At 33.2% G+C, this 12,446-nt stretch overlaps 1 protein-coding gene across 1 annotated transcript in view; it reads right to left on the bottom strand.

Moving 5' to 3' along the window:
• Positions 1-12,446, bottom strand: part of BRDT (bromodomain testis associated) — a 58,577-nt gene that overhangs the window by 20,212 nt on the left and 25,919 nt on the right. Inside the window, exons 8-14 of the mRNA XM_069597771.1 lie at positions 11,082-11,210; positions 10,059-10,247; positions 9,223-9,395; positions 8,857-9,146; positions 8,657-8,770; positions 8,083-8,226; positions 780-838 (exon numbers count right to left, since the gene is read on the bottom strand). Coding sequence (XP_069453872.1) covers positions 780-838; positions 8,083-8,226; positions 8,657-8,770; positions 8,857-9,146; positions 9,223-9,395; positions 10,059-10,247; positions 11,082-11,210 — 1,098 coding nt within the window. The remainder of the gene's footprint in view (positions 1-779; positions 839-8,082; positions 8,227-8,656; positions 8,771-8,856; positions 9,147-9,222; positions 9,396-10,058; positions 10,248-11,081; positions 11,211-12,446) is intronic.

Below are 12,446 nucleotides of genomic sequence, written 5' to 3'. Positions count from 1 at the left end.
TGAACCCCAGTCTCCTGCACTGCAGGTGGATTCTTTACTGTCTGAGTTACCAGGAGCCCTTAATAAAAGATGTGTGTTAGTCACTCAGTTGTATCCAACTCTTTGAGACCCCCACGGACTGTAGCCTGCCATGTGCCTCTGTCTATGGGATTCTCCAGGCAAGAATACTGGAGTGGATTGCCATTCTCTTCTCCAGGGGAATAATAAAAGGTATATACCTATAATTCTGTATTTGAAATGGGTACAAAGGATTAAAAGTTTTATGAGGATGACAACTAGAATTAGTAGTAAAAGATAAAATTACTTTTACCATTTTCAAAGCATGGCAACTACTAATCAAACATAGATGTGCTAAAATCAATAAATGGTAATTATAAGCTTTAGAAACTCTGACTACCACCACCCTACTACTTTTGGGGGAGAAATTCCACCTTACTGTGCACACCTTACTGCATGCATATGGGGACACCAAAGACTTCCTGTATTTAGAGCCTTAAGACTTAGCCAAAACTATAACTTGTTCTACTTACAGTTTGACTTAAAAAAAAAAAAATCTATTAGAAAAATGCAGCCAAATCATTTCCCTATTCAGTCTTTTTTATGAAGAAATCTATGAACATCTAAGTGAAAAAATGGGTGACAACACAAAAAAATAAGAAAAAAATCTTTTTAAAAAATGAGTGACAACTCTTCATTTAAATAAAATCAAACAATTATAACCATTTAGTTATAACCCATATAATCTTAAAATTCTAAGGTAAAATGAAGAATTAACTTACCTGTAATCTCTCTTTAGGAGAATCATTCTGTTTTACTCCAGTAAATTTAGGAAACATTTCTGCAAATGTATATAAAAATATTTTAATACTTGCCAACTTAAAAATCATCTAAATTGTAGGTCTTGCATATTAGAAATAAAGTGATTTTAAGAAAACGGCCAACTTCTTAAATCAAGAAATTCTTACACTTACCAGGTTTCTGCCCTCTTGGAATCAGTCAAAATTTCTAAAGAGATACTTGCTTTGAAAAGGGATACTTTCTTTTCTACCTAATGGAATAAATATCTCCTCACAAATTTCAACTTGGATTATTAGGCAAAAAGAATGATGTGTTACTTTAGAGTAAACCGCTTGAATAAGTGAAAGTTTAAAAAGAAACAAGTTACAGCAAAGATAAGGGTTTAAACAAGCAGTAGCATTTATACTAAAACCATCTTTTACCAAATAGCCATTAAGAGGCTTAATTAATTAAGAATTTACTATAAGAGAAAGGAATGTATCTGAGAGGATACAGTCTTATTAAAAGTGAAGCTATTTGATTAGGCATGATAAAGTCTGCTCTGCTTGCTAAGCATTATAATAAAGATCCCATCTAATTAATACTCTATTTACTTCTGAGCTATCTGACAGCCTCAACTACATAGCAACAAATGGGTTTTATAGTACCTCCTTTACCTTTAGAAATACCTTTACAGGTGACACTGGCAGTAGAGTAGATATTAAGAGAGATCTCTCTGACATGGTGTTCATAGGTTCCTCTTTCTTGATCCTACAATTCACTCTGGTGCTATCCTCCCCAATCACAAGCCTAAGTCATGTAGTAAAGCACCAAACTGGTAGTTAATGCCTTGATCCATCTCTCCAAGACAGCTTTCATGAGCCACCTGAGCATCATTTGCTTCAGGCTTCAGAGCACCAAAGCTGGTCAACACCAAATCTTATTCAAGCTTAACATTCTAATTTTAATAGTTACCTTCTGCTTCCTGAAATGCCATCAGTTTCCACTGGATGTGTTACTGTTCTTTCCTAAAATGTTTGATGCTGGACATTGTTAAAATTGCTAAATGCTAAAGGACGTGCTTTAATTTAAAAATTTTAAGTATTTAAAATGACATGAACCATCTTAATGTCACTCCACTAAATATTATTTTAAGTGTTAGGGGTTAGGTGGAAAGGGAAGGCAAGAAGACAGACTGCAAAGACTGAGGGTATAGATTCAGGTAGCTTTCACATTTAGGAGAGAAATTATGATTTCAGCTTTGAACAAAATAACAAAAACAAAAAACAGACTTCATTAATATGATCATATACATACATCCATATATCTATCTTAATTATCCAAATATGCACCTAAACAAATTATTCAATGATATAAACTCTTAACTATAATAAAAATACAACATTAGTGTTGTGATGAAAAATTTAAGGGCATTATCTTAGTTTTCTGATATAAAACTAAAGCTCACAACTATTAAAAAACTATCACCTCAAAATCTAAAAACATGAGCATAAGGCATCAAAGAATTTTAATTAAAAAAAAAAAAACCAACACCAAGTATAGGATGCCTCAAACAAGTCTTACAGACTATAGATACACAAATAATGATAGCCTAAAACTCAGTATTTTGCTTCTCCTTCTATTCTTACATAGTTGACTTTCCAGAAACAAGAGAGCATATTTCTGTTTGTTTATAAGTTCCTGGCCTTTGGAATTAAAAGGCAAATATATATATTTTCACTATCAAGCTTAAGACCACATTTCATAAGAAGCCCTGTCAGATCTTAATAAAACTGAGCACTGCAGTGACAACATATCTGCTTGTCAACTAACTTCTCCAGGGAACTGTGATAACATGTATACCTACCTTATAAGGATCCAATTGGATAACATATGTTAACTACTGAACAAATGAATATTTTGCACAGTATATGTGTGCTATTTTCATATTTCCCTAAAAACTTCAATATAAAACTGATTGAAAGTTTTCACTTCCAACTAAACAAATTTTAATCACAGAATCAAAAAGAGAGATCTGGAGTTAACTATTTGATTGAAGGAGTTGTTAATAATATCAATCATCTATCAAAGCACTGAGATCAATGCTCCAGAGATACCAAATATTATCAGCAAGCCAATACTGACTTAAAAACTTGATAAACTGAATATGAATATAATACCATACATAATGTAAAACCAGAATGTAATACCATTATAGCAGAAAAAAATTACTGAAGATTTTTAAATTAGAAAAACAAATTACACTTCTGTTATAAAGGACTGGGTACAGAAAAGTGATTGGAGGTCATTTCCTTATTTTATTGGAAAGAAAGCATATCCAGAGATGTTAAATAATCTGCCCAAGTTTATCATCTAATGTTCTACAAATAAAAATCAAGCACTTTGAACAAAAAAATTTTGCCCCCTTCAAAGAATGTTTTGAGCATTTTTATCTAAGTGTGTGGTACTTATTTTAATATAGAACAAACTGATTATAAGCTGTCTCTTCCTTTTACCAAAGTCATTTTAACTAGAGTTAGAAAGTGGAAACAAACAAAAACACCTAGATTGATGGTTCTCAAACATGGCAGCACTTTAGTCACATGGATCCTTTGACACTATTTATCTGGTCCCACTCTCCAGTTCATATCTGGACACTGTTTTTAAAGTTTTACAGGTGATTTCTAATGTACTGCTGCCAAGGTTGAAAAACATTATTCTATATAGCCTGTTTATTCAGTAAGACCCAGTTTTTAAAATGCACATGACAATCTGTCCTATTTCTAAGACTCCTGGCTCAAATACAGACCTCAATATGTACAAGTTTTTAAGCAAGTCTGGGTCCCTGAATTTATCCTTCTGGGGCTTTAAAAACACTTTAATTGATAAGAAATTAATGAAAGTTTAAAATACTTAAATGCTGAATACTAATCATTTCTCTTAAACTTTCTAGCTTGAATGGTGAAAAATTACTCCAAACTGTCATTTCATGGCTTCCCTAAAGCTCAGTTGGTAATGAATCTGCCTGCAATGCAGGTGATCCTGGTTTGATTCCTGGGTCAGGAAGATCCACTGGAGAAGGGATAGCTACCCACTTCAGTATTCCCTTGTGGCTCAGCTCGTAAAGAATCCATCATTTCATACTTCCTATATTTACTAAACCATCCTCCCCCTTAAAAGGTAAACTAAAATCTAAACTTTAATTAAGTTTTTCCTTTCTTCCTTGCATGAAAAAAAAAACTGCATCACTGTCACTTCTACAGAAGACCTGGCTTATATAGCTAAAATGAGAGATGATTCTTTTATTCCTACTTTTAAGTCAGTGCAACTAAGAAAGTTCAAAAAAAAAAAGGAACAACTGTTACTTAAGGAATTTCATAAATTTCACTTTCAGAACATTACACTGAAGCCAATAAAAGCAAAAATTCCAAAATATGAAGTGACAAATTCATTTTGTCTTAATCAGGTAAAGAACTGTTGCCATAACCGTTCAATTTCTTTTTAACAATTGAAATGATAATCATTCCTGGAAAGTATTATATTCCACACTAGTCAGGTATTTGAGCTAACATCTGGACAGTTCCTGAAGCTATTTCCTACAAAGTTGGAATCAAAAAAGCAGTATTATCTATGAGCTGCTCCATCTGATGGTTTCTCAGTATTATTAAATCTGTTAATACTCCTCATTGTATCACTCAAGATAGCCAATCTTTGTTGAATATTAAAAAAACTCAATTGCTTGTGTGTACATTCTAGTACAGCCTAGTTAACACAGGATATATGCACCTGGAATTCATTTATACTGTCAAGCCTATTTGTATCTTTTCATCTGCCATTTGATGACATTTTGGGTTATGAAAAATAGAAAGGTTTTATATTATGCCAATGTTTAATCACTGGCATAAATATAAATAGGATAGGATTTTTTTTTTTTTTTGGCCATGCCTCATGGCTGTGGGATCTTGTTCCTTGATCAGGGATAGAACCCAGGCCCTTGGCAGTGAAAAGTGCAGAGGCCTAACCACTGAACTGCCAGGGAATTCCCTGTCATTGTTCTTGACTTATCAGCACATGATAATTTGCATATGCCAATGTAACTCAAGAAGATAATTTAAATGGCAATATCAAGTCACATTGAAATTTGCAATTAAGTACTGCTTCCAGCCAATAGATTTCTTGCTTATGTTTTTCAAAGATATGGAATTTCATGACAGCTCTTAGAACTGATTTAATATCTTATTTGAAATAATAAAGAATTATTAAATCTTTCCTTGTAACTTACTCCTCTTCCATTTAATGAATCCAATTTAATTAGCCCAAGCAGAATTAGTCCATTTTTTCAAACATGCATAAAATAAGATTTAAGATTACATAGAACATAACACGGAGAAGGCAATGGCACCCCACTCCAGTGTTCTTGCCTGGAGAATCCCAGGGATTGGGTAGCCTGGTGGGCTGCCATCTATGGGGTCGCAAAGTCGGACACGACTGAAGTGACTTAGCAGCATCAGCAGAACGTAACAATTTAATGTGGAATAAACAGCTCTACCACTGTCTATAACATATAAATGTTTTTCAGATGTCACCGTTAAAACATTTTAATATACCTAGAACAGAATAATACAGCAGTAAAGAAAGCAACTCATAATACAAGAAAGCTATAAGGAGAACTTTAAGTCAATACTGTTGAGCAATTTAGAAATTAGAGATCCAATTTAGAGATCTATTAATTTAGAAATCTGTCCTTGATAACAAATTGATTGTGACTTGGTTAAGAAAACTGCATATGGTCTGAAGTTGCTATAAAAATCCAGAAAGACAAGTATTAAAAAACAGATTAAGAAAAATTACTGGAGATCAATATTCTTCTATCAGAGAAGAAATTATCCCATCCAAGTACTAACCAGGCTCGACCCTGGTTAGCTTCCAAGATCAGATGAGATCAGGTGCATTCAGGGTGGTATGGCCGTAGACCAGAGAAGAATTTCTCACAGAAGCTTTCAGAAAAGATGCCACTACTAAAATTTTGAAGAAATGAAATTATATGCATATGGCCTATTTTGAATAATCCAAACTCTTACTTAGCCCGAGTTCTGATAATTGAGATACTCCTTTTTAAAGTTTCAGCTCTTGACAAATCACAATAAATTTTAAAGTTACAAAGTCTTACTTATATTTTCAGTTAACTTTTACTAATATACCCAATTTTTACAAATTATTTTTTTTCCAGATCTCCATTTCCCCTCACCGTGAAACTTAAGACTTGGGGTTTGTCCGTCTGTTTCTTGATAACATCATGTGCATAATTTAAGAATGATAGATGCTTTGCTTATTTTTAAAATAGGTATAGCTAATGATATAGCCTGAATTAATTATTTTTCACAATTTGCAGTGCTTTTAACTTAGTTTTTGTTGTTCTCAGGAAAGTTAAAGAAAATGTTAGAAATCAAGAGCCTTACAGTGTTTTTAAGGGTACAACTGAAGTTAATAGGAGAAAAGGTCCTATTGCTTCATTTACTATTTTATTAAGCAAAGTTAATTACTGCATAAGTTAAGCATTGCATTTGCAACTTATATATATTGTTTTTCCAATGAAATACATAGTTGGTTTATAAAACAATGAAAATTTCAAACATAAACAAAAACTCTTATTATCCTATCCTTTTAGAAGACAACTGACCTTAGTGTCATAAATCTATACACTCTCCATACAGTAGACTGAAATGTAAAAATTTGCTTCTTTAACAGGTGTTTTTAAAAACACTTCATTATTTGAAAAAGATGACATCAAACAAGAATGTCAGTCATAAAATAAAAATTCAATAGTGCTTTAAAATTAGAATTCTGAGGCTGAGTTATCCTGTTTGAAAGTTAGGAAAACACATAATACACTATTTTAAGAACACAGTAGATGACATTCTTTCCTTCAAGTAACATATTGTAAGATTCTATTAGAAACTGATAATTCAAATTAAAGTACTTCACTGAAGCACTCTGAAGTACTTTTCTGCTAATACTCAAGTCTTTATTGATCAGTAGTCAATATAAAATTAGATAATTTAATAAGAGTTTTATCCTATAAATAAAAGACAAAGTGCTCTAACTTCTTAGGCAATAAATGCTTTATTAGATGAAATTACAAATGCTAGTCACAATTTAAAATACTTTAAAGAGTTTTCCAGCATGTTTTGCTTAAAAGTCAACTACAAGGAAATAATGTATACGGAGTCCTAAATTATTAAAAAATTTTCTAGGATGACAAATTTCAATAAAAGTAAAAATTCTGTTTATTCTAACAAAAATGTTTACCACTATATACTTTATAAATCTTAAACAACATGAGGCCATCAGCACTACAAACCAAAAAGAACCAGAAGTGAAACAATGTACTACAAGGCAGCAGATGCTTAATACCAGACCAAAATAAGAAGGATATTCTTACAAATGCTAAGAATTCCTGATGTGACAACATTTTGTGTGGGATGTTTTAAAAAGAATTGAATCTCATGACAAACAAGAAATGTCTTATTTAAAATAAAGCAAAATTTGAGGCCTATAGGTGTCCTATATTTGAATATGCCTTCTGGTGAACAATGCTGGAATGCCTCTGCCAACACCATATCCTGAGGGCAACAATTACCTGTCAACTACATAACTGTCAATGAAAGAGTACAGACAAAACATGAATTAAGCTTGAGTTAAGCTTGATATAGTTGATGATAAACTCTATGAGGTAATATCATACTTTAGCATAACTGAGAATCTGAAGTTAAGGTATATTTTTCTACAAATAGAAGATAACCTACAGTGAAGAAAACACCGAAGTGAAAAAAAATCTGCTTCACACCACTTCTAGGATGACTGGTTTCTTAATTCAAAATGATTATCCAATTCAGAATGTATTGTCACAACACTGCACACTTTGCAACATTAGAGTGATTTGATATAGCAAAATAAAAGATGTCCTCAAATAATATTTTATTAAAAGAAGATCAGCATTTTATTTTTTGATATTTTTGGTATTAAGATCTGAATTATATATTGATATTATCCCACCTTTAGTAAATTATTTTCAACAGTACAAGCCTATTTGCAATATTACAAGCCTGTAGGTCACATATATATAATGAGAAGTTTCACTTTACACAGTATCTCTTTTAAGAAAACAGTTGTAAGACTGTCAACATGCAATTAAATAAGTGTGGCATCCCACCATAGATTCTGGGTAAGTAACAAACATTTTTTCACACTATAAGTCTCAATATTACAAGAGAAATATTTTCCCACAAGCAGAAGTAAGCTAACCTGATTCGGAATCACTGCTGTCTGAAGAACTTGAATCACTGCTACTACTTTCAGACTCTGATGAACTACTGCTGCTGCTACTGCTGCTACTTTCACTCAGTCGGGAACCACTTCCAATGGCCTTGGATGATTGAGTTTTCTCAGCTACAGAAGAAGAAAAGACATTAAAAATGGCAGATATTAAATTGTCACAGGAACATTTTAAAAACTGCTACTGGGACTTTCCTGGTGGTCCAATGGTTAAGAATTCACCTGCCAATGCAGGGGACACAGGTTTAATCCCTGGTTCCAGAAAATTCCATATGCTGCGGGGTGACTAAGTCTGTGTACCACAACTGTGTACTGAGCCTGAGCTCTAGAGCCAATGAGCCACAACTACTGAAGCCTGCGTGCCTAAAGCCTGTGCCCCACAACAGCAGAAGCCACCGCAATAAGAGCCCCATGCACCACAACTAGAAGAGCAGCTCTAGCTTGCTGCAACTAGAGAAAGCCCATGCACAGCAACTAAGACCCAGTAAAGCCAAAAATAAATAAGTAAATTTAAAAAACAAACAAGCAAAAAACAGATACCTACGTTTTGTTTGACGTTTTCTAGAATTTAACTGATTATTGACATCCAGTAACCGCTTTTCCAATTCTAGTTTTTTCTCTGAATGAAGTTCTTCTCTTGACTTCATTGTTCTCTTACCTATGTGATTTAGAAGGAAAAAAAAAAGTGAGTACAACCAAAAGAGTGAGTACAACACAAATACTAGACTGCTTCCCAATACATACCATGAGGTTTTAGTGATCTTTTCCTTAGACATCCAGCAACATATTTTTGCAGCTCTCTCAGTGTTGACGATTTCAGTGTTTCAAAGTCTATCTCTATCTCATCAGGGCTGGAATTTCTCAATGAAGGCTCTCTGGATTGTATTATATGAACGACTCGCCCAAGTTTATCTCCAGGGAGTTTGTTTATATCCAAACTCAACTGTCTTTTCTCATCGTAGTTCATAGGTTTTGCATTATCTTCATCTTCAGATTTCATAGTGAAGACCTGTGGTTTCCTCTTCTTTGGCAGACTGTAACAAAAGTTAAATTTAATCAAATGTATTTCAGAAATGTTATCTTAATAAGGCATCATTTAAAGATACTTACTTGCGCTTGGGTTTTTCCTTTAGTTTCATTTGCTTAAACTTTTTCCTTGGATTTTCATCTCTGTTATCAATCTTTTCTTTTTTCTTTTTCCTTTTAGACTTCTCATTCTTTCTCTTTAGCTTACGAAAAGGTACTTGGGACAGAACCTGTAGCTGTTGATGAACAGCTTCAAGCTAATAAAGGAAAAATGCTTTAAGCATTAATGATTCTAAATAAAGAGAGGAGAAAAAAATGAAGGCACTCAAAAGTCAACAGTATAAAGATTTTAAAATTAAAAAAATAAAAAACTAAAAAAAAAAAAAGTCAACAGTACCCTTTATGAAATTCATTTACTTCAGACTGATATTTCATAAATTCATTATTTTGAAGGGTGTGTTTCAAAGAATATTATATATTTAACCCATAAACTTAAATATTCATCTAAAAACAGACCAAGAATCATTATTTTTCCAGGTAGTCTTAAGTCTTAAATCACTGATTTTTCAGGATTGAACTCATAGCAGGTTAACATTTTATCATAAAAGGTAATAAATGTTAAATAAAGATCCCATCCATAAACTATCAAGGTTATGTTATATAAATGTTTCAGTAAGAATCAACTCATTGTGGTTGGTAATATAAATAACAGAATTTTAAGATGTATAGATTTTTTAGTAGAAAAAACTATTAAACATTAAGTATATGCCAATAAGTAAAGTCACAGTTGCTAAGCGATCTAGATAATAACAGCTTTTAATCTACTTTTAATCTACAAACTGGATTTTATAATAGATCATCAGCAAGCAGCAGCAGCTCATAGGAAGAATATAAAAACTTCTATCAGTAAAATGAACTACCTGCTCCTGAAGCTTTGCAAGACGCTGAACTCGTTCATCTTCAGAATCACCAGAAGAGTTATCTTCAGAAGAAGCTTCACTACTGCTTTCTCTATCAAGGGTTTTTGTGGTATCTGTTTTGATGTAATATACAGGCATACTCTCAACAGGTTCATCTGGGATCTTTGCAAAGTGCACTTCGAAAACATCCTATAATGGAAAATGACACTGTTAAGAGCTCTGCATTTCTGATTTAATGCAGCAAGAACATCTTTTAAGAAAATGTACATTTCAGTGTCACTTTTTTCGGCTGCACTGTGCAACTTGCTGTATCCCAGTTCCCCAATCAGGACTGAACTCTAGCCCCTGGCAGTGAAAGTGTGGTGGAGTCCTAAACACTGAACTGCCAGGGAATTCCCTCAGTGTCATATGTTGATGAGAACTCTGTTTTCTTTGTGGTAATCATTTCACAGTGTATGCATATATTGAATCATAATCTTATATACCTTAAACTAATGCAATGTCAATTATATCCCTATAAAAGTGGAGGAAAAAAAAGATTTACCAGAAATATAGTTAAGACCTCATGCTTCCCTGACTACCAATCTTAGCAACTTTTGTGTTTTTCCAGGTAAGACAGATCTTTCAGATTAACTGGGTTACTTCTTTTTAGATCTCCTGCCCTGTGACTGCATCATTCTACTAATTCCCAATGACTCAGCCTCAAAAGTCCTTGAGCCTTCTGTTCAGGCTCATTGAATGCGACACTGACTCCAGTCAACTCTGTCTCAGATATCTACCGTCCTTTCTTCACTAGTATTTCCCCAATCTCTTCTATATATAGGGCAGCTTCATTAAAACATTCACTACTAATGGATACTATACCTCATAAAGCAAACAACCCACCCCCACAATTTTAAAAGTACAAATTATGCTTTACTACTTGGTGGGGGTAAGGGGTATTATTTTTTATCTCTTGAGTTATGAAACATTTTAAGCTATGTTCAGAGGAAACTCACTTTCAGAACGCAAGTAAAAACTCACCTGAAGCATTCTTGCCATTGTAACCACTTCATGGTCTGGAGGGTTGTACTTATAGCAATTCATGAACATTAATCTAACATCTGCAGCAAATTCATATGCATCTTTATATTCCTGGTTATCCATTTTTGCCTAAATTAAAAAATTACAGAATTTTGGGCACCTATATTAAGTGTTTATATTATAAAATAATTCCAACATAGAATAGAATAATAGGTAATACCAAAACCAGATACCCACCATCCAGATTTGACAAAATTAAAACTCTGCTACATGTTTTGTATTTTTAGACTTTGAAAAAGATCCAGTGAATTTTGATAAGTAGAGATGAAAGAGGACATTCCAAGTAAAGAAAAGAACAAGAAACAAAAATCACAAAAGCAGGGGGAAAATGGAGTGTTTCCTGATAATCTAGGATAGACTAGTTTGATTGTAGCAAAACAATGAGTAAATAAACTCCTTAAATCAGCCTTGAACATCTAAATGAAAGGTTTATAATATTAAAATTCTCCTGGGAATGGAAAGACATTAAAAACTGAACAGGAGAAATATCAGGATGGGTTACATTTTTAGGTAGCTGCATATAAAGTGGATAGAACAGTGAGGATGTAGAGTAGCCAGTTAGGCAGTTACTATAAAATGAAAAATGATCAGACAAAAAAATCCTATAAACTGCTGGGAAAAATAAGTGTATATTAACATAAAATCTATGAACAAATACAAAAGGCCAATAAACAAATATAGCATGCCAGACTTATTTGTAATTTAAAAAACACAAAACTAAACAAGAAGCATAATTTTCTACCACTCAGATCACTGGCAATTTGGAATGATTCAAAGAACTAAATTAAAGTCACTATCTTCTTATCCCTGGAATTCTTTAATAGCCTCATCACCCAGTCTTCACACTGTTACTAGAGAAGTCATTATAGGAAACAAATATGCGGACATAACCCTCACGTTTAATGCCAGCTCTAGGCCTCTACGATGAGGGCTTTTCATGTTCAAGTCCCAGTTTCCCTCCAGACTCATTTCCTCCTAATCACTTTTTTATATTACATTCATGTTGGCTTAAATATTGTATTCTGGAATTTTTTTTTTTTAATTACCTCAAGGTGTTCCAAGTTGCTTCCCCTGCCTGAAATGTCCTGTAACTTACTAAGTCCTACTTACCAGTTAAGACTCAGCTCAGGTTTACCTATTTCAGGTACTGTTTCATGACCTTTCAGTCTGAATTAGCTTAAGTATTAGGGGAAAGTAGAAAAGCGTATTTTGAACTGTCCCATCACTTCGTAGGAAATAGATGGGGAAACAGTGGAAACAGTAGCAGACTTTATTTTTTGGGGCTCCAAAATCACTGCAGATGGT

The sequence above is a fragment of the Ovis canadensis genome, chromosome 1 (assembly GCF_042477335.2).
Source record: "Ovis canadensis isolate MfBH-ARS-UI-01 breed Bighorn chromosome 1, ARS-UI_OviCan_v2, whole genome shotgun sequence".
NCBI lineage: Eukaryota > Metazoa > Chordata > Mammalia > Artiodactyla > Bovidae > Ovis > Ovis canadensis.
This window is presented reverse-complemented; position numbering and strand designations above follow the sequence as displayed.